This window comes from Chlamydotis macqueenii, chromosome 31 (genome assembly GCF_036417535.1).
Source record: "Chlamydotis macqueenii isolate bChlMac1 chromosome 31, bChlMac1.mat, whole genome shotgun sequence".
Taxonomy (NCBI): Eukaryota; Metazoa; Chordata; class Aves; order Otidiformes; family Otididae; genus Chlamydotis; species Chlamydotis macqueenii.
Genome location: NC_141586.1, coordinates 303856 through 323288, shown reverse-complemented (window position 1 = coordinate 323288; position 19433 = coordinate 303856). Strand labels below are relative to the sequence as shown.

At 67.6% G+C, this 19433-nt stretch overlaps 1 protein-coding gene across 1 annotated transcript; it reads left to right on the top strand.

Annotated features, from left to right (window-relative positions):
- Positions 1–1815: 1815 nt before the first annotated feature.
- On the top strand, positions 1816–19206 carry SYMPK (symplekin scaffold protein). The gene is given in 28 exon segments (XM_086769205.1): positions 1816–1834; positions 7376–7493; positions 8035–8100; positions 8232–8285; positions 8404–8477; positions 8750–8876; positions 8955–9204; positions 9291–9461; positions 9804–10043; positions 10440–10594; positions 10673–10823; positions 14536–14749; positions 14835–14985; positions 15068–15303; positions 15490–15571; positions 15672–15785; positions 15865–16012; positions 16086–16246; positions 16332–16440; positions 16509–16609; positions 16722–16812; positions 17270–17371; positions 17470–17657; positions 18190–18366; positions 18474–18560; positions 18663–18761; positions 18763–18903; positions 18988–19206. Coding segments are annotated over 27 exon segments (3759 nt in total). The 5' UTR covers positions 1816–1834; positions 7376–7385; the 3' UTR covers positions 19150–19206.
- Positions 19207–19433: the final 227 nt, after the last annotated feature.

Below are 19433 nucleotides of genomic sequence, written 5' to 3'. Positions count from 1 at the left end.
GGGGACCCTCTGGGGGGGCGCTCCCCGGGGGGCCCTCTGAGGGGTCTTTGCGGAGAGGGGACCCTCTGGGGGGGCGCTCCCCGGGGGGGCCCTCTGAGGGGTCTTTGCGGAGAGGGGACCCTCTGGGGGGGCGCTCCCGGGGGGCCCCTCTGAGGGGTCTTTCTGGAGAGGGGACCCTCTGGGGGGGCGCTCCCGGGGGGCCCCTCTGAGGGGTCTTTGCGGAGAGGGGACCCTCTGGGGGGGCGCTCCCGGGGGGCCCTCTGAGGGGTCTCTGCTGGGGTTGGGGGCTCTGAGGGCGCTGTGCTGAGGGGGGGCGGACCCTCCGAAGGGCCCCGCGGAGGAGCCCCCGCAGAAGGGAGACCCCGGAGGGGTCCCGGCGGCCCCGGCCACGTCGCGGCGCCGGCGCTGGTGCTCCCTGTGCCAGCTGCCCAAGCCGCCCTGGGCCGTGGTGTGGGATTTCGGCGAAGCCGCCTGCCGCGGCTGCGTCAGCTTCGAGGGCGCCGATCGTATCGAAGCGTCGCTGGAGGCCGCTCGTCGTTTCCGGCACGGCCGCGCCGAAATCCGGCACCGCCGCGTCCTGACTCTGCTGCGCTCGCCCGAGGGGCTGAGCCGCCCCGAAGAGACGCCGGCCGAGCGCCGCGGCCAGCCGGTGCCGTGCCGCCGGGTGCCCGGCGGAACTGAGCGAAGCCGTGCGCGGTCGCGCTGAGGACTGGCCGGGAAAACCGCCGGCGGTGCGGGAACGCCTGGCCGCCCTTGCCGCCTGCGCTGCTTTCAACGTCCGTTTCCGCAAGGACCACGCCTTGGTGGGACGCGTCTTCGCCTTCCATGCTGCGCCCCGGCCCGGCTTCGAGTTGGAGTTGAAGCTCTTCGCCGAATACCCCTGCGGTTCCGGCAGCGTCTACGCCGGCGTGCCGGGAGCGGCGAAGCAGATGTTCCGGGATTGCCCGCGGGCGCCCGGCAAAACCGTCTCTTCGGGCGCGAAAAGCACCGCGGCGACGGCGACTGGCGCCTGCTGGGCGAGCTCTTCACCGAAGCCGTCCGCTTCTTCCGTCGCCCGCCAGCGCCCGAAGCTTTGCCGCGGCGGCACCCGGCTTCGCCGGAGCCGGCTGAAGGGCGACCGCGTCGGCAGCGCCCCCCGCGCAAAGCTTCTCCCGGGGAGCCGACCGGCGACGCCCGTCACCCGGCGGCGGCGGATTCGGGGGGGCTCGCGCTGCGGGCTGCGCCGGCGGCGGTTGGAGGGCTCCCGCTTCGTGCGGTGCCCCTCGGCGCCGGCCCACCGGTTCTGTTTCCCTTGCGCCCGTGGCGCCGGCGGGGCGGAGGCGCGCTGCCGCAGCGGGGGCCGCTGCCCCCCGGCCGGATCCAGCCGCCCCCGGGCTTTCCTGCGGGGGGGAGATCGCCGCCATTTTGGCCGGGGACGGGCGCGTCGGGAGGGAGCGGGACCCCTGAGGGACCCCTCGGCGAGGAGGGGGGGTGACAACGGCCCGGGGGGGGTGAGGGGAGGATTGGGGCGTGGGGGGGGGGGGTGCCTCAAAATTCTGGTGGTTTTTTCGGGGTTTTTGGTCAATAAAGTGCAGGTTTTTCAGGGGGGTGGTTAAGCCGTGGTTTGGGGGGGCGCTCTGAGGGGTGGGGGGGCAGTTTGGGGGGGGGGGGGGCGTCCCATCTCCCCACGCCTGCAGGGGCGGGGCCTGCGAAGGGGGCGTGGCGTAGAGAGGGGGCGGGGCCTGCCGGGAGACTTAGGCCGAGGTCCCGCCCCCTCCGCTCCGGGCGACGTCATAGCGGGGCGGGGCGGCGCGTGCGCAGGGGCGGGCGGAAGCCGCCGAGCGCGCGGGCGGCGGTGAGGGGCTGGGGGCTCCGTTGGGGGGGGGGGGGGGGGGGGGAGGCGGCTCTGTAGGGCCCTGCGAGGCGAGGGGCGTTCTGGGGGGGGCTTGGGGAGGGGTGGGCGCTGTACAGAGGCCCGCAGGCGGGGGGGGGGGGGTCTGTAGGGGCCAAGGGGGCAGGGGGCTCTGCAGGGGCTTTGTGGGGCCTGCAGGGCGGGCGGGGGGCTCTGTGGGGGCTGCAGGGCGGGCAGGGGGCTCTGTGGGGGCTGCAGGGCGGGCGGGGGGCTCTATAAGGGGCAGGGGGCTCTATGGGGGCTGCAGGGCGGGCGGGGGGCTCTGCAGGGGCTTTGTGGGGCCTGCAGGGCGGGCGGGGGGCTCTGTGGGGGCTGCAGGGCGGGCAGGGGGCTCTGTGGGGGCTGCAGGGCGGGCGGGGGGCTCTATAAGGGGCAGGGGGCTCTGTGGGGGCTGCAGGGCGGGCGGGGGGCTCTATAAGGGGCAGGGGGCTCTATGGGGGCTGCAGGGCGGGCGGGGGGCTCAATAGGGGCTCTGTGGGGGCTGCAGGGCGGGCGGGGGGCTCTATAGGGGCTCTGTGGGGGCTGCAGGGCGGGCGGGGGGCTCAATAGGGCTCTGTGGGGGCTGCAGGGCGGGCGGGGGGCTCTATAAGGGGCAGGGGGCTCTATGGGGGCTGCAGGGCGGGCGGGGGGCTCTGTGGGGGCTCTATGGGGGCTGCAGGGCGGGCAGGGGGCTCTATAGGGCTCTATAGGGGCTGCAGTGCGGGCGGGGGGCTCAATAGGGCTCTATAGGGGCTGCAGTGCGGGCGGGGGGCTCTATAAGGGGCAGGGGGCTCTATGGGGGCTGCAGGGCGGGCGGGGGGCTCTGTGGGGGCTCTATAGGGGCTGCAGTGCGGGCGGGGGGCTCAATAGGGCTCTGTGGGGGCTGCAGGGCGGGCAGGGGGCTCTATAGGGCTCTGTGGGGGCTGCAGGGCGGGCGGGGGGCTCTATAGGGCTCTGTGGGGCCTGCAGGGCAGGCGGGGGGCTCTATAGGGCTCTGTGGGGCCTGCAGGGCAGGCGGGGGGCTCTATAGGGCTCTATGGGGGCTGCAGGGCGGGCGGGGGGCTCTATAGGGCTCTGTGGGGCCTGCAGGGCAGGCGGGGGGCTCTATAAGGGGCAGGGGGCTCTGTGGGGGCTGCAGTGCGGGCGGGGGGCTCTGTGGGGGCTCTGTGGGGGCTGCAGGGCGGGCGGGGGGCTCTATAAGGGGCAGGGGGCTCTATAGGGGCTGCAGTGCGAGCGGGGGGCTCTATAGGGCTCTGTGGGGGCTGCAGGGCGGGCAGGGGGCTCTATAGGGCTCTATAGGGGCTGCAGTGCGGGCGGGGGGCTCTATAGGGCTCTGTGGGGGCTGCAGGGCGGGCGGGGGGCTCTGTGGGGGCTCTGTGGGGGCTGCAGGGCGGGCGGGGGGCTCTATAAGGGGCAGGGGGCTCTGTGGGGGCTGCAGGGCGGGCAGGGGGCTCTATAAGGGGCAGGGGGCTCTATGGGGGCTGCAGGGCGGGCGGGGGGCTCTATAGGGCTCTGTGGGGCCTGCAGGGCGGGCAGGGAGCTCTATAGGGCTCTGTGGGGGCTGCAGGGCGGGCGGGGGGCTCTGTGGGGGCTCTGTGGGGGCTGCAGTGCGGGCGGGGGGCTCTATAGGGCTCTATAGGGGCTGCAGTGCGGGCGGGGGGCTCTATAGGGGCTCTATAGGGGCTGCAGTGCGGGCGGGGGGCTCTATAGGGCTCTGTGGGGGCTGCAGGGCGGGCAGGGGGCTCTATAGGGCTCTGTGGGGGCTGCAGGGCGGGCGGGGGGCTCTATAGGGCTCTATGGGGGCTGCAGGGCGGGCGGGGGGCTCTATAAGGGGCAGGGGGCTCTATGGGGGCTGCAGGGCAGGCGGGGGGCTCTATAAGGGGCAGGGGGCTCTGTGGGGGCTGCAGGGCGGGCGGGGGGCTCTGTGGGGGCTCTGTGGGGGCTGCAGGGCGGGCAGGGGGCTCTATAGGGGCTGCAGTGCGGGCGGGGGGCTCTATAGGGCTCTGTGGGGGCTGCAGGGCGGGCAGGGGGCTCTATAAGGGGCGGGGGGCTCTGTGGGGGCTGCAGGGCGGGCGGGGGGCTCTATAAGGGGCAGGGGGCTCTATGGGGGCTGCAGGGCGGGCGGGGGGCTCTGTGGGGGCTCTGTGGGGGCTGCAGTGCGGGCGGGGGGCTCTATAGGGCTCTATGGGGGCTGCAGGGCGGGCGGGGGGCTCTATAAGGGGCAGGGGGCTCTATGGGGGCTGCAGGGCAGGCGGGGGGCTCTATAAGGGGCAGGGGGCTCTGTGGGGGCTGCAGGGCGGGCGGGGGGCTCTGTGGGGGCTCTGTGGGGGCTGCAGGGCGGGCAGGGGGCTCTATAGGGGCTGCAGTGCGGGCGGGGGGCTCTATAGGGCTCTGTGGGGGCTGCAGGGCGGGCAGGGGGCTCTATAAGGGGCGGGGGGCTCTGTGGGGGCTGCAGGGCGGGCGGGGGGCTCTATAAGGGGCAGGGGGCTCTATGGGGGCTGCAGGGCGGGCGGGGGGCTCTGTGGGGGCTCTGTGGGGGCTGCAGTGCGGGCGGGGGGCTCTATAGGGCTCTATGGGGGCTGCAGGGCGGGCGGGGGGCTCTATAGGGCTCTGTGGGGGCTGCAGGGCGGGCGGGGGGCTCTATAGGGGCTCTGTGGGGGCTGCAGGGCGGGCGGGGGGCTCTATAGGGCTCTGTGGGGGCTGCAGGGCGGGCGGGGGGCTCTGTGGGGGCTCTGTGGGGGCTGCAGGGCGGGCGGGGGGCTCTATAAGGGGCAGGGGGCTCTATGGGGGCTGCAGGGCGGGCGGGGGGCTCTATAAGGGGCAGGGGGCTCTATGGGGGCTGCAGGGCGGGCGGGGGGCTCTGTGGGGGCTCTGTGGGGGCTGCAGTGCGGGCGGGGGGCTCTATAGGGCTCTGTGGGGGCTGCAGTGCGGGCGGGGGGCTCTGTGGGGGCTCTATAGGGGCTGCAGTGCGGGCGGGGGGCTCTATAGGGCTCTGGGGGCTGCAGGGCGGGCAGGGGGCTCTGTGGGGGCTGCAGGGCGGGCAGGGGGCTCTATAAGGGGCAGGGGGCTCTATGGGGGCTGCAGGGCGGGCGGGGGGCTCTGTGGGGGCTCTGTGGGGGCTGCAGTGCGGGCGGGGGGCTCTATAGGGCTCTATAGGGGCTGCAGTGCGGGCGGGGGGCTCTATAAGGGGCAGGGGGCTCTGTGGGGGCTGCAGTGCGGGCGGGGGGCTCTATAGGGCTCTATAGGGGCTGCAGTGCGGGCGGGGGGCTCCATAGGGCTCTGTGGGGGCTGCAGGGCGGGCGGGGGGCTCTATAGGGGCTCTGTGGGGGCTGCAGGGCGGGCGGGGGGCTCTATAGGGCTCTGTGGGGGCTGCAGGGTGGGCGGGGGGCTCTGTGGGGGCTGCAGGGCGGGCGGGGGGCTCTATAGGGCTCTGTGGGGGCTGCAGGGCGGGCGGGGGGCTCTGTGGGGGCTGCAGTGCGGGCGGGGGGCTCTATAGGGCTCTGTGGGGGCTGCAGGGCGGGTGGGGGGCTCTATAGGGGCTCTGTGGGGGCTGCAGGGCGGGCGGGGGGCTCTATAGGGCTCTGTGGGGGCTGCAGGGCGGGCGGGGGGCTCTATAGGGGCTCTGTGGGGGCTGCAGGGCGGGCGGGGGGCTCTATAGGGCTCTGTGGGGGCTGCAGGGCGGGCGGGGGACTCTGTAGTGGGCAGGGGGCTCTATGGGGGCTGCAGGGCGGGCAGGGGGGCTCTGTGGGGGCTCTATAGGGGCTGCAGTGCGGGCGGGGGGCTCTATAGGGCTCCGTGGGGGCTGCAGGGCGGGCAGGGGGCTCTATAGGGCTCTGTGGGGGCTGCAGGGCGGGCGGGGGGCTCTATAAGGGGCGGGGGGCTCTATGGGGGCTGCAGGGCGGGCGGGGGGCTCTGTGGGGCCGTGTGTAGGGAGCAGGTGGGGCTCTGTAGGGAGTGGAGGCCCTGTGGGGCCGGGTGGGGGGTTATGGGCTCCCACAGGGGAGTCGGGCGGGGGAGAAGGGGCGCCCGCGGGGGTGGGAAGGTTTGGGGGGCGCGGGGTTGGCGAGCAGTGGGTTCTGTGGGGACTGGGGCTGCGTGGGGAGAGAGTTCGGTGGGCTGAGCGTGGCGGCGGGGCCTGGGGCAGGCACTGCACAGGGGTCCAGGCGGGGGGGACGTATGGGACGTCTGGGGGGGGGGGGCACCCTGGGGTTCCATGGGGCGCTGCAGGGACAGAGGGAGTCTCCCAGGGGCCGTGTGGGTGTCACAGGAGCTGTACGGGGGGTCCCTGGGGCGCGTAGAGCACCCTGGGGCTGTATGGGGCATCGCAGGGGGTGTAGGGGGATCCTGGGGCTGTGTGGGGCATCGCGGGGGGCGTATGGGGCATCGCGGGGGCTGCATGGGGCGTTTTGGGGCTGTATGGGGCATCGCAGGGGCCGTATGGGGCATCCCTGGGGCGCGTAGAGCACCCTGGGGCTGTGTGGGGCATCACAGGGGCCGTATGGGGTGTTTCTGGGCCGTATGGAGCATCGCAGGGGGCAGAAGGGGCATCACGGGGGCTGTATGGGCCATTGCAGGGGCCAGAGAGGGGATCCTGGGGCTGTGTGGGGCATCACAGGGGCCGTATGGGGCATCTCTGGGGCGTGTAGAGCACCCTGGGGCTGTGTGGGGCATCGCGGGGGGTGTAGGGGGATCCTGGGGCCGTATGGGGCATCGCGGGGGCCGTATGGGGCATCCCTGGGGCGCGTAGAGCACCCTGGGGCTGTGTGGGGCATCGCGGGGGGTGTAGGGGGATCCTGGGGCTGTGTAGGGCATCGCGGGGGCCGTATGGGGCGTTTCGGGGCCATATGGAGCATCGCAGGGGGCAGAAGGCGCATCACGGGGGCTGTATGGGCCATTGCAGGGGCCAGAGAGGGGATCCTGGGGCTGTGTGGGGCATCACAGGGGCCGTATGGGGCATCTCTGGGGCGTGTAGAGCACCCTGCGGCTGTGTGGGGCATCACAGGAGCAGTATGGGGCATTTCTGGGCCATACAGGGCATCGCAGGGGGCGTAGGGGGGATCCTGGGGCCATATGGGGCATCGCAGGGGGCCGTACGGAGCATCCTGGGGCTCTATAGGGCATCGCAGGGGCCATATGGGGCATCCCTGGGGCGCGTAAACTGTCCTGGGGTTGCACAGGGCATCGCAGGGGCCGTATGGGGCGTTTCTGGGCCGTATGGGGCATCCTGGGGATGTATCGGGCATCACGGGGGCCGGATAGAGCATCGCAGGGGGCGCAGGGGGGATCCTGGGGCCGTATAGGGCATCGCAGGGGCCGTATAGAGCATCCTGGGGCCGTACGGGGCGTCGCGGGGCCGTACGGGGCGCCTCCGGGCTGTGTGGGGCGTATGGGACCCTACAGAGCAGGCCGGGTGCCTCCTGGGCCCCTCGGGGCTGCGTGGGAGGGCGCTGGGGGTCCTGCGGGGCCCCGCAGGGTGTGATGTGGGGCCGCTGTTCCCCCCCCCAGGGCGAGGACGATGGCGGGGCCAGCGGGGGGCGAGGACCCCAGCCCCCGCATGAGCGTGGCCTCCCAGTTCTTCAGCGAGGAGGAGTGCGGCAGCGACGGCATGAGCACCTCCGAGCGGGTGGGGATCCCGTGGGATCGGGGGGGGGCTGGGATCCGCTGGGGGGGAAAGAGGGAGCGATGGGATGGGGGGGGCGGCAGGAGCCCCAGGATCCGGCAGGGGGAAGGGAGGATCCCCGGGGTCCGGGCTGGGGAGGGGGCAGGATCCCTGGGATCTGGAGGTGGGGGGATCTCTGGGGTGCACCAGGGGGGAGGGGACAGGGCAGGGTCCCTAGGGTCTCCGGATGGGGCGGGGGGGCAGGTTCCTTGGGAGCGGGGAAGGGGGGGGTGGATCCCCAGGACGGGACGGGGGGCAGGGTCCCTGGGATCGATTTGGGGAGGGGGGGGTCAGGATCCCTGGGATCCACTGTGTGTGTGGGGCAGGATCCCCCCACCTCTCCCCCAGCGTCTGGTTCTGGGGCCCTCCAAGGGGCCGTGGTGGCTTTGGCCGAGGCGGGGGAGGGGGGGATCCAGTCCGGGGACGCGGCGGTGGCCGTGCGGGGGGAGGGGACGCGTGGGGACGCCCCCCCGCCGCGCCCCCCGGGCTGAGCCGGGCCCCGCAGGTGGTGGATCTGCTGAACCAGGCCGCCCTGATCGGCAACGACTCCAAGATCAGCATCCTCAAGCAGGTGAGCTGGCGGCCGCATCCCGCGCGGGGGGCAGCGCGGGGGGGGCGCGGGGGGCGCGGCGGCGGCGAGGGACAACGGGGGAAGCTGGCCTCGTCCCCCGCGTGCCCCACGGCGGCCGTCTGTCCCCTCAGGTGCAGGAGCTGATCATCAACAAGGACCCCACGCTGCTGGACAACTTTTTGGACGTGAGCGGGGCAGGGGGAACGGATCCGGGGAGGGGGCTGGGATCGATCCGGGGGGGTTGGGATGGATCCAGCTCAGTGCTGAGCCCCCCCGCCGCACCGTGTGCCCCCCTCCCCGCAGGAGATCATCGCCTTCCAGGCCGACAAGTCCATCGAGGTGCGGAAGTTCGTGGTGGGCTTCATCGAGGAGGCCTGGTAAGGGGGGGCTCAGCACCCACTTTGAGGGGGGTGAGCGTCACCCTGGGGGGAGGTGGTGGGTGCTGAGCACCCGCTCTCGGGCCCTGGGGACGCTCAGCGGTCTCCCCCGTGTCCCAGGGGACGGAAGTTGCCCCATCCGAGCTTTTGGGAACGCGGGCAGGAGGAGATGCGGGTGCTCAGCACCCGCTTCTCCCGGGGGCCATCTCGTGGGTGGGGGAGCAGCTGTTTGTGTGGGTGTGTGCCCCCCCCCGTTTGTGTGTCCCCCCCAGCAAGCGGGACATCGAGCTGCTGCTGAAGCTCATCGCCAACCTCAACATGCTGCTGAAAGACGAGAACGTCAACGTGGTGAAGAAGGCCATCCTCACCATGACCCAGCTCTACAAGGTGGCCCTGCAGGTGAGGGTGCTCGGGGCGCCCGCGGGCGCTGGGCGCATCGCCCGGGCGAGGTTTAACCCCTCCTTCCCCCGCGCGCAGTGGATGGTGAAGTCAAAGGTGATCAGCGACCTGCAGGAGGCTTGCTGGGAGATGATGACGGCCATGGCCAGCGACATCATCCTCCTCCTCGATTCGGATAACGACGGCATCCGCACCCACGCCATCAAATTCGTGGAGGGGCTCATCATCACCCTGTCGCCCCGCATGGCCGACTCCGACGTCCCCAAACGTCACGAGAACGACATCAGCCTGGAGCGCATCCCCAAGGACCACCCCTACATCAAATACAGTGAGGCCGGCGGATGCGGGGCGGCGGGGTCCCCTCCGAGAAGGGGAGGGCGCGCCCGGCTGAGCGTCCCCCCGCGTCCCCCGCAGACGCGCTGTGGGAGGAAGGCAAGGCCGCCCTGGAGCAGCTCCTCAAGTTCATGGTGCACCCGGCCATTTCCAGCATCAACCTGACGGCCGCCTTGGGCTCCCTGGCCACCATCGCCCGCCAGCGGCCCATGTTCATGGCCGAGGTCATCCAAGCCTACGAGACCCTCCACGGTAAACGCCGCCTCGCCGGCTGTCACCGTCGCCCGTGGGAGCGCGGGGGGAGCGTCCCTGGCGCCGTCCAGTCCCCGCAGCGCTGGCGGGTTGTGGGGTCGTGGCGGGGTCCCGGGTGGGACCCGCTCCTCCGGGGAGTCCTGGATCCCCAAGGTCCCCGCGGCCACCTCGCGTGGGGCCGGGGACCCGAACGTCTGCAGCCCCGCTTCCCGAGCGCCCCTCTGCCGTCTCCGAGCGCCCGGGCTCGCCCCAGCCTCTTGCGGGCAGCGCGCCCCCGTGCCACCCGAAGCGCGCTGTCCCGCGTCCCTGACGCGGTGTCCCCCGTCCTCCCCCTGTCTGCAGCCAACCTGCCCCCGACGCTGGCCAAGTCGCAGGTGAGCAGCGTCCGTAAGAACCTGAAGCTGCACCTCCTGAGCGTCCTGCGGCACCCGTCCTCGGGGGACTTCCAGCCCCAGATCACCACCCTCCTCGTCGACCTGGGCACCCAGCAGGCTGAGATCGCCCGCAGCATGCCCAGCCCCCGCGACGCCCGCAAACGGCCCCGCGACGAGCCCGACGCCGCCCTCAAGAAGATGAAGATCGGTGAGACCCCCCCCGAGGTGTCGCCGTCGTCCCCTCCTGCGCGGCGCTACGCGCCCTCGAGGCCCTGCCAGCTCCCTCTGGGGCACTAAACGCCCCTCAGGTCCTCTCGGTGCCCCTCGGGGTCCTCCCAGTCCTTCCCGAGGTCTTCCCAGTCCCTGTCTGGTCGCGCCGCGGGGGGTGATGGCATCAAACAACCCCCGAGTCTTCCCGGCGCCCCTCAGGGTCCTCCCCGTGCCGTCCCGGGGAAGGGCGGCGACGTTAAGCACCCCTCAGGTCCTCCCAGTCGTCTCCTGGGGACCGTCGGTGGCCCAAGAGACGCCCCCCGCCCCGCGTCCTCCCTTTGGCTCCCTTTGTGGGGCCCTGGCTTCTGGGGGACCCTGACCCCCGTCCTGGCAGAGCCTCCCCTGGGCGAGGACGACGAGGACAAGGACTTGGAGCCGCCGACGGTGGCGACGGCCAAAGTGACCGTTCAGGCCAGCGTCCCCTCGGACACGGACATCACCGCCGAGTTCCTGCAGCCGCTGCTCACCCCGGAGAACGTCGCCAACCTGGTCAGGGGACGGGGGCGGCGGCGGGGGGCGCGGTGTTTTTGGGGGGGCTCTGACGGGGCTTTCCCCCCGCTTTTGCAGGTGCTGATCAGCATGGTGTACCTCCCCGAGGCCATGCCCGCCTCCTTCCAGGCCACCTACACCCCCGTGGAGTCGGCCGGCACCGAGGCGCAGATCAAGCACCTCTCCCGGCTCATGGCCACCCAGATGACGGCGGCGGGGCTCGGCCCGGGTGAGCGGGGGCTGGTGGGCGCGTGCGCGTGCTCGCCTTTCCCTCCGCGGCCGCGCCTTTTTGGGGTGCTCGCCCACCCGCCCGTCCCCGTTTGCCGTGGATGGGCGGAACGCGCCTCGCTCGAGAGAGAGGAGCGGCGATACGTTTTGTCGAGGTAAAACGGGGACTCGACGGAGTTTGAGAAGTCGGATGGGACTGAGCGAAGTTTAACAGCGGGTTTGTCACCGCAGTCGGGCAGCAAGCTCCTCCACGCAGCGCGGCAGCAAGGAGCAGGCGTTCTTTATCGCGGCGCCGGGCGCACGGGGGGTCGCCGCACCCGGCCTGCGTGCGGGTCTGGAAATGCGGGCAGAGTCTGTTTAGTGATCTCATGCAGAAGCGTTAATAACTTCCCAAACGCTGACACGTGATCATCAGTTTTCCCAGAAATCATTCTCGTATTCCCCACCCACTTGCGCGTGCTCGGGCTTTTGAGTCGAGGGTCTTCTGGTGGTCCCGGGGTCGTCGGAGCGCCCCCTCCTCAGGTTCGCTGCTGGAAGCCCTCCTTAAAATCTCCATCCGCGGTCTTGGGAACAGGTCGCGTTGTCCTGGATTTGCTGGCTCCAGCGTGCCGCGGGGCTCAGGGCCCGTCCCCACAGCTGGGGTTTGAGGCCCACCTTTGTTGTACCCCCGTTCTGAATTCCCCCGGACGCGCTGGGCCGGCTGCTGACGGACGAGATGTTGTCACAGCTCTGAGACTCCCCGTTCCCTCTCAGGACAAATAGATTTCGTATAAAATTTAACCTATGTGACATCGGTTCTAGAGTCAGCAAGAATCACCTCATGTTGATATTTCGTTTTCAAAAATCGTATTATTCTAAAATTATACTGATTAAGCATTTTATGTCATGTAACAGTTCCCCCCTTTGAGACTTATTTAATTTTTTCAGGAAGTCTCATTTACTTAGAACTGATCTCTATCATCAGTAAAACAAAAAGTATTATTACCACTACTACTGAAATTCCTTTGATAGATTCCATATTTTGATATGATTTTGTGTAATTCATTAAAAATGAGAGAGCGTTAAAGGTCTTGGTTTTTTTAGAAATCCATTGTTTCTGTTCTGGGGACGGTGCTTCCTTGATGCTCAAATAATGAATCCAAGAATCGATATCTTCCAATTTAAGGGCTGTAGATGTTGTTAGAAGCACCTGATCTGGTTCTTTCCATTTTTGTTGAAGAGATTGCGATTCCCAAATTTTCAGGGACGCGTGATTTCCTGTTTGAAAACTGAGAACTGGGGAATTTAAAGAAAGAGGCTCCGTGGCAGTTCCCTGTCCTTTTAAAGCACTCAGAGTTCTTCCGAGGGAGATCAAATACAATTTCACTTCATTATCCCCAGGAACAGTCAAATTTTGGACAAGGGTGGGAGTCTGATCGGGCTTTCCACACGTTAACTCCTGTGGACTAATTGTAGTCTGAGTCCTGGGTTGAATCCTCAGTCTCAAAAGTGCTTCAGGAGGAGCACGAGGCCGTTTTAAAGACGTTTCCTGACAAATTTTGCTGATCTGTTAGAATCTGGCCTTCAAGGAGTGTGTAAATCCAGTTGAATTCCCAGAATTTTGCTCAGTGTTTGAATAATCTCAGCTACAAAATGAGGAGCCCTGTTCTTTTGGGGATTCCAGACCGTGGTATTATTTCTTTTAGCAGATGTTTAGCCGCCTCTCTTGCCTATTGGTGCGACAGGGAACAACTTCTGGCCGTATCTACTGATACCGGTAGATCTCTGTTTCCATTTTGTCGTGGCGATTCTGAAAAATCAGTCTGCCAATAATTTCCAGGCGGCTTTTCTTTATATGTGGTTCCCCGTGGTGGTTGTTTAAGATTTCTAGGGTTATTCTTTAAACAAATCTCACACTTTTTCTTGCTGATTTTAACTTTGTCATCCTAACACTGATCACCCGTCTGCTTAAATCGCTGAACATTGCCTCTGTTTCCGGGGGAACTTCTCTATGTTTCTAGCATCGACTGAGGTGAGACCACAACTTGATTTTTAGGAGAAATCATCCATCATTTTTCATTTTTATTTGATTTAAGTGATTTAGCTAGTTCTAGATCAGCCTTGCCGTCATTTGGGGTTTGTTGTTCGAATCTCATTTCTTTAGCTGCTTTATTGCCAAGATGCCTTTTTCTGCTACTCCTCCGCCGTTTGATCGGCTAATCTATTTCCAGTGTTTGCTGGGGAATTCCCAAATCGGTGGGCTCTGCAACGCGTAATTGCAACTTCTTTGGGTTTCTGCACCACCCGGAGCAAGGGCAGGATTTCTTCTCGGTGTTTGATGGATGTTCCTTGTGCTGTCAGCATCCCTCTCTCTTTCCACGTGGCTTCCCGGGCATGTACCACTCCAAAAGCGTGCTTCAAACCAGTCCATATATTCACTCTTTTATCTTCTGCCCATTTTAGGGCTTCTGTGAGGGCTGTTGGCTCAGCCTTTTGTGCCGAGGCGTTCACTGGGAGCGGCTTTGCACCAATAACAGTTTGTTGTTGTTATTGCATAGCCAGCCAGTCTTGTTCCGTTTCTCACGGGCTGCTTCCATCAGTACGTATCTCCAGTTCTGGGTCAGGTGTACGTTCACTCTTCTGCTATGGAATTTAAAAGGTGGCAGGATTTATTGTCGTAGTTGTTTTCAATTCAACATCATCTTGTTCCAACAGGACAATGTGATGTTTGAGCGTCCTGCTTGCGGATAGCCAGTCTCCTCCTTTCTGTTCCACAACAGAAAGTACCACATGCGGAACATAAACTGTGATTCGTTGTCCCGTCGTCAGCTTACGAGCTTCTTAAGTCAGGAGGACAGTTGCTGCTACAGCCCATAGACAACCTGGCCATCCTTGGCTAACGCTGTCCAAATGTTTGGAGAAATAACCAACCGGTCATCTCCCTTCTCCAGTGCTCTGAGAAAGGGCTGAAAGAGCCAAGCATGTCTTTCATGCGCAAACGGTTCAAAGGGTTTGGTTAAATCCGGCAGCCCCAGAGCAGGAGCAGACATCAGAGCTGCCTTCACATTCTGGAATGCCTTTCGAGCTCCAGGTCCCCACACGCGGGGTCCCTCCCCGGATTCCTTTAATCCCCAGGTGACCCCAGCCAGCCATTCCCAGAAATGTTCGCAGCTCCTTGGCTCCTTCTGGCTCCGGCATTTGACAAATCGCCTCCTTTCTCTCGTTTCCAAGTCGTCTTTGCCCCTGCGTAATCTCAGATCCCAAACACACGGCAGTCTCTTTGCCAGTCTGGGCTTTCCTCTTGGAAACTCTGTCACCGCCTGGGCCCAAAACCACTTGTGATTTCCTTTAAAGCTGTCAGCAAGGCCTACGGGTTGGCCGCTACAGACTGATGATCCCGAACGATTCAATTTATTGCTGTTAAATCTTGCACTGACCCATATTGCTCACCTCCGGCTTTTTCACAGGTAAAACGGGACGGGAGTACCGAATTCTGATTCCCGTTTGACTAGTAGTCGATATTTTAAAAATTTTTCAATTATTTTCTGAAGGCCTCTGCTAGCTTCCTATTTTAAAGGGCACTGGTTTTGTCTTGGCAGTTCAGCGCCTTCCTTTAGAAAAGGAGCTTGGAGCCAAGAGCCGTCCAGCTCGCAGGTTCACCCCGAGGACGCGAGGCCGGTCGCTCCTTCGCCCGAACCGCGGCGGAGGAGTCGATACCGGTTGTTCTGTTTCAGGCGTGGAGCAGACGAAGCACCTGAAAGAGGAGCTGAAGGAGGAGAAAGCGGCCAAGCCGGAGAGCGTGGTGATCAAGCGGCGGCTGTCAGCGCTGGCCCAGGGCCAGGCCATCTCGGTGCTGGGCGCCCAAGGCTCGGCCGCCAACCTCCTGGAGGAGGAAGCGCCCCAGACCAAACGTCGCCCTGAACCCATCATCCCAGCCACGCAGCCCCGGTGAGCCCCGCTGCCCCCACGGGGGAGCACCCGTGAGTGCTGACGGACCCTTTCTTACTCCCCCCCCAACTTCTCCCCCTCCAAGGCTGGCGGGCGCCGGTGGCCGCAAGAAGGTTTTCCGCCTGAGCGACGTCCTCAAGCCGCTGAGCGACGTGCAGATGGAGAAGCTGAAGCTGAGCGCTGTCAAGCGCATCCTGCGTGCCGAGCGCGCCGTCGCCTGCAGCGGGGCCGCCCATGTACGCTTGGCACCCCCCCTCGCGTTGGGGTGAACCGCCCCTCAACCACCCCAAACCTCAGCCAGACCCTCTCGTCCCGTAGGCCCGCGTGAAGATCTTGGCCTCGCTGGTGACGCAGTTCGAGGTGCCGCTGAAGAGCGAGGTGCTGACCTTCATCCTGGACGACATCCGCGGCCGCCTGGACCTGGCCTTCGCCTGGCTCTTCCAGGAGTACAACGCCTACCTGAGCCACTCGCCCGCCGGCAGCCTGGAGCGCTACGACGAGTGCCTCATCGGGCTCCTCGCCGGCCTCCAGGAGAAGCCCGACCAGAAGGACGGGTAGGGACCGTGCCACCGGGGAGGGGACAGCGCCACCAGAGAGGGCGCGGTGCCACCAGCTGCTTCGGCAGGCTCCGGAGAGCCGGCACAACGCCAGGCACGGCTCTCGGGCCGTGAACATCCCTCCAGACGGTCCCCAGGGTTGCCCACGTCTGTCCCCACTCTGGTGACGTCCGTTTCCCGCAGGATTTTCACCAAAGTGGTGCTGGAGGCGCCGCTGATCACCGAGAGCGCGCTGGAGGTCATCCGCAAGTACTGCGAGGACGAGGTGGGGACACGCGGGGTTGGGGACACACGGCGTTGGGATCACGCGAGGTTGGCGACGCAAGGATGAGCCCCGCCGTCCCTCACCGCTGTCCCCACCGCAGAGCCGGACCTACCTGGGCATGTCCACGCTGCGCGACCTCATCTTCAAGCGGCCGTCACGTCAGTTCCAGTACCTCCACGTCCTGCTGGACCTCAGCTCCCACGAGAAGGACAAGGTACCGGCACGGGGCTCGGCCGCCGGCGCCCCAGGGGACACTCCCGTCCCCGCGCCGGTGACACGGGGCTGTCCCGCAGGTGCGGCAGCAGGCCCTGCTCTTCATCAAGCGCATGTACGAGAAGGATCAGCTGCGGGAGTACGTGGAGAAGTTTGCCCTCAACTACCTGCAGCTCCTGGTGCACCCCAACCCGCCCTCCGTCCTTTTTGGGGCCGACAAGGACACGGGTGAGTTTTGGGGACCGGGTGGCGCCCGCTGAGGGGGCTCCTTGGGGCTCCGGTGACGCCGTGTGTGACGCAGAGGTGGCGGCGCCGTGGACGGAGGAGACCATCAAGCAGTGCCTCTACCTCTACCTGGCGCTGCTGCCCCACAACCACAAGCTCATCCACGAGTTGGCCTCCGTCTACACCGAGGCCATCGCCGACATCAAGCGCACCGTCCTGCGCGTCATCGAGCAGCCGGTGAGACCCGCGAGGGCTGAGGGGACGCGGTGGGACAGAACGGGGACGCGATGGCCCGGTGACGCCGGCGATGGCTCTCCCGTAGATCCGCGGGATGGGGATGAACTCGCCCGAGCTGCTGCTGCTGGTGGAGAACTGCCCCAAGGGAGCCGAGACGCTGGTGACGCGCTGCCTGCACAGCCTGACGGACAAAGGTAGGGGACGGAGGGGACGCGGCGGGGTGGCACGCGCCCCGCGGTGACGTGCCACCCCCTCCTGGCAGTGCCCCCCTCGCCCGAGCTGGTGAAGAGGGTCCGCGACCTCTATCACAAGCGGCTGCCGGACGTCAGGTTCCTCATCCCTGTCCTCAACGGGCTGGAGAAGGTTGGAGTGTCCCCTCCCCTTGTGTCCCTTCCCCTTGTGTCACCTCCCCTCCTGTCCCTTCCCCTGTATCGCCTCCCCTTGCGGGGACTGAGCGCTGCCGTTTTGGGTGCAGAAAGAGGTGATCCAGGCGCTGCCCAAACTCATCAAACTCAACCCCATCGTGGTCAAGGAGGTCTTCAACCGCCTGCTGGGGACGCAGCACGGTAGGGGACGGGGACAGCCTGGGACGTGTGGCAGCCCCGGGGTGGGACACGGAGCCTGGCGCCTCCTCGGGGACAGTCCCAGTGCTCGCTCTGGGGACATGGGACCTCCTTGGGGTGGGACTTGGGATCTCCCGGGGGTGGGACACCATGGAGCATCCCTGGGGACAGTCCCAGTGCTCGCTCTGGGGACATGGGACCTCCTTGGGGTGGGACTTGGGATCTCCCGGGGGTGGGACACCATGGAGCATCCCTGGGGACAGTCCCAGTGCTCGCTCTGGGGACATGGGACCTCCTTGGGGTGGGATGTGGGACCTCCTTGGGGTGGGATGCCGTGGGACACCACTGGGGACAGTCCCAGTGCCTGCTGTGGGGACGCGGGACCTGGCACCTGGACCCTGTCCCCACCCCAACCTCCTGAGGGACGAGGACACCCCCCGCCCCCACTGTCCCCTCACAGGTGACGGCGCCTCGGCCGTGTCCCCGCTGAACCCGGGGGAGCTGCTGGTGGCCCTGCACAACATCGACTCCTCCAAGTGCGACATGAAGTCCATCATCAAGGGTGGGTGCCGCGGGGTGGGGTGGGGAGGGGACACCGCCCGGCGCCGCTCGGGGACGGGGAGCTGACGCCCTCGTGTCCCCCCCCGGTGAACCTGGCAGCCACCAACCTGTGCTTCGCCGAGCGCAACGTCTACACCTCGGAGGTGCTGGCGGTGGTGATGCAGCAGCTGATGGAGCAGAGCCCCCTGCCCATGCTGCTCATGCGCACCGTCATCCAGGCGCTCACCATGTACCCCCGCCTGGGCGGCTTCGTCATGAACGTCCTCTCCCGCCTCATCATGAAGCAGGTCCGGCTGACCCTCCCCGGCCGTCTGTCCGTCCGGCTGTCCCTCGGGGTGTCTGTCTGGCCGTCCGGCTGTCCCTCTGGGATGGGTGCCTAGGAGTGGCCGGGTGTTCCCTTCTGTGGGTTCCTTTCGGGGGTTGCGGCACTGGTGTCGCTCTGGGGGGCCAGTCACCCTGTCCCGGTGTCCCTCTGGGTGTCTGTCTGTCCAGCTGTCCCTCTGTGTCAGACAGACAGGGTGTCTGTCTGTCCTGTCCCAGTGTCCCTCTGGGTGTCTGTCCTGTTCCGGTGTCCCCATGTGTCTCTCTGTGTCCCCCCCCCGCTGTCCCTGGGTGTCCCCACGTGGCTGTCGGTCCCTGTGGGGGCCCCTCCATCCCGTCGCACTCTCCCTGGGTGTCTGTCTGTCCCCTCCCGCTGTCCCAATGGGTGCCCCCTGCCCCCCGCTGTCCCCCGGTACCCGCTCCTCTTCCCCCCGCCGCCCAGCTGCCCGGGCCGGGGGGCCGGGTGCCCCCCGCGCTGACCCCCCTGTTGTCCCCCAGGTGTGGAAGTACCCCAAGGTGTGGGAAGGCTTCATCAAGTGCTGCCAGCGCACCAAGCCCCAGTCCTTCCAGGTGGTGCTGCAGCTGCCCCCCCCGCAGCTGGCCGCCATCTTCGACAAGTGCCCCGAACTGCGTGAGCCCCTGCTCAGCCACGTCCGCGCCCTCACCCCCCATCAGGTGACAGCCCCCCACGGGCGGGGGACAGCGGGGCGCCCTCCCCCCAGCTCGCGCTGCAGGGGGGTGGCTGTGCCCCCCTCGCTGACCCCTGTCTGCGTGCCCCCCAGCAAGCCCACATCCCGCTCTCCACCATGGCCATCCTGGAGGCCTCCGCGCGCCAGGAGCCCGACAGCCGCGAGGGGCCGCCCGGAGAGGTGGGGGTGCACCGCGGTGTGCGGGGGGGGGATCTAGGGGTCCCCCAGCCCCCCCTCACCCCCCCTCACCCCCGCTCTGTGCTCTCCCACCCCCTCCCCCAGGAGAAGCCCCCGAAGCGGCCCAGCGAGGAGGAAGCAGCGAAGGGGAAGGCGGTGCCCCCGGCCCCGGGGGGGGGTCCCAGCGCGGGGCCCCCCCCCTGCCTCCGAAGCGGCCTCCGACGCGGCGGGGGGCGATCTCGAGCCCCCCTCCATCTTCCTCAGCGTCCCCGAGGATGAGGAGAGCTTGGGGGGGGGCGCGTCTCCCCCCGACGCCACCCTCGACCCCCCCGCGGCCCCCCCCAAGGTATGCACCCCCCTCCATGACCCTGGGTGCCCCCTCTTTTGCGGGGGGTGGGGCAATTTCTAACCCTCCCCGTTCTCTCTGCAGGACCCCCCAGCCGGCACCGAGCCCCCGCCAGCGCGCCCTGCCCCCGCTGAGGCGACCCCCAGCAGCCCCCCTTCCTCGGAGCCGCCCCCCCCCGGCACCCAGAGCCCCGAGGTGCCCCCCGGGGGGGCCCCCGACGCCCCCCCAGGAGGGGCCGAGGCCTGAGGTGGTGGTGCCCCCCGGCCCCCCGGGTGCTCTGCTCAATAAAGGCGTGGGAGCGGCCCTGGGGCTGTGTCTGCTGGGGGGGGGGGCACCCAATTCGCGTGGGGGCACCGCCCCGCTGCGGCCCCCTCAGGCGTGGGGGCGTGGCCTCGAGGGGGCGTGGTTTCGGGCGTCGGGGCGGGGCTGGGGCGCGGGCGCGGCAAGGGATTGGTTGGGCGGGGAGGGGGCGGGGCCAGGCGGCACCCCGCGCGTTGCCATGGCGGCGGGCGGGTCACTTCCGGTGTGGC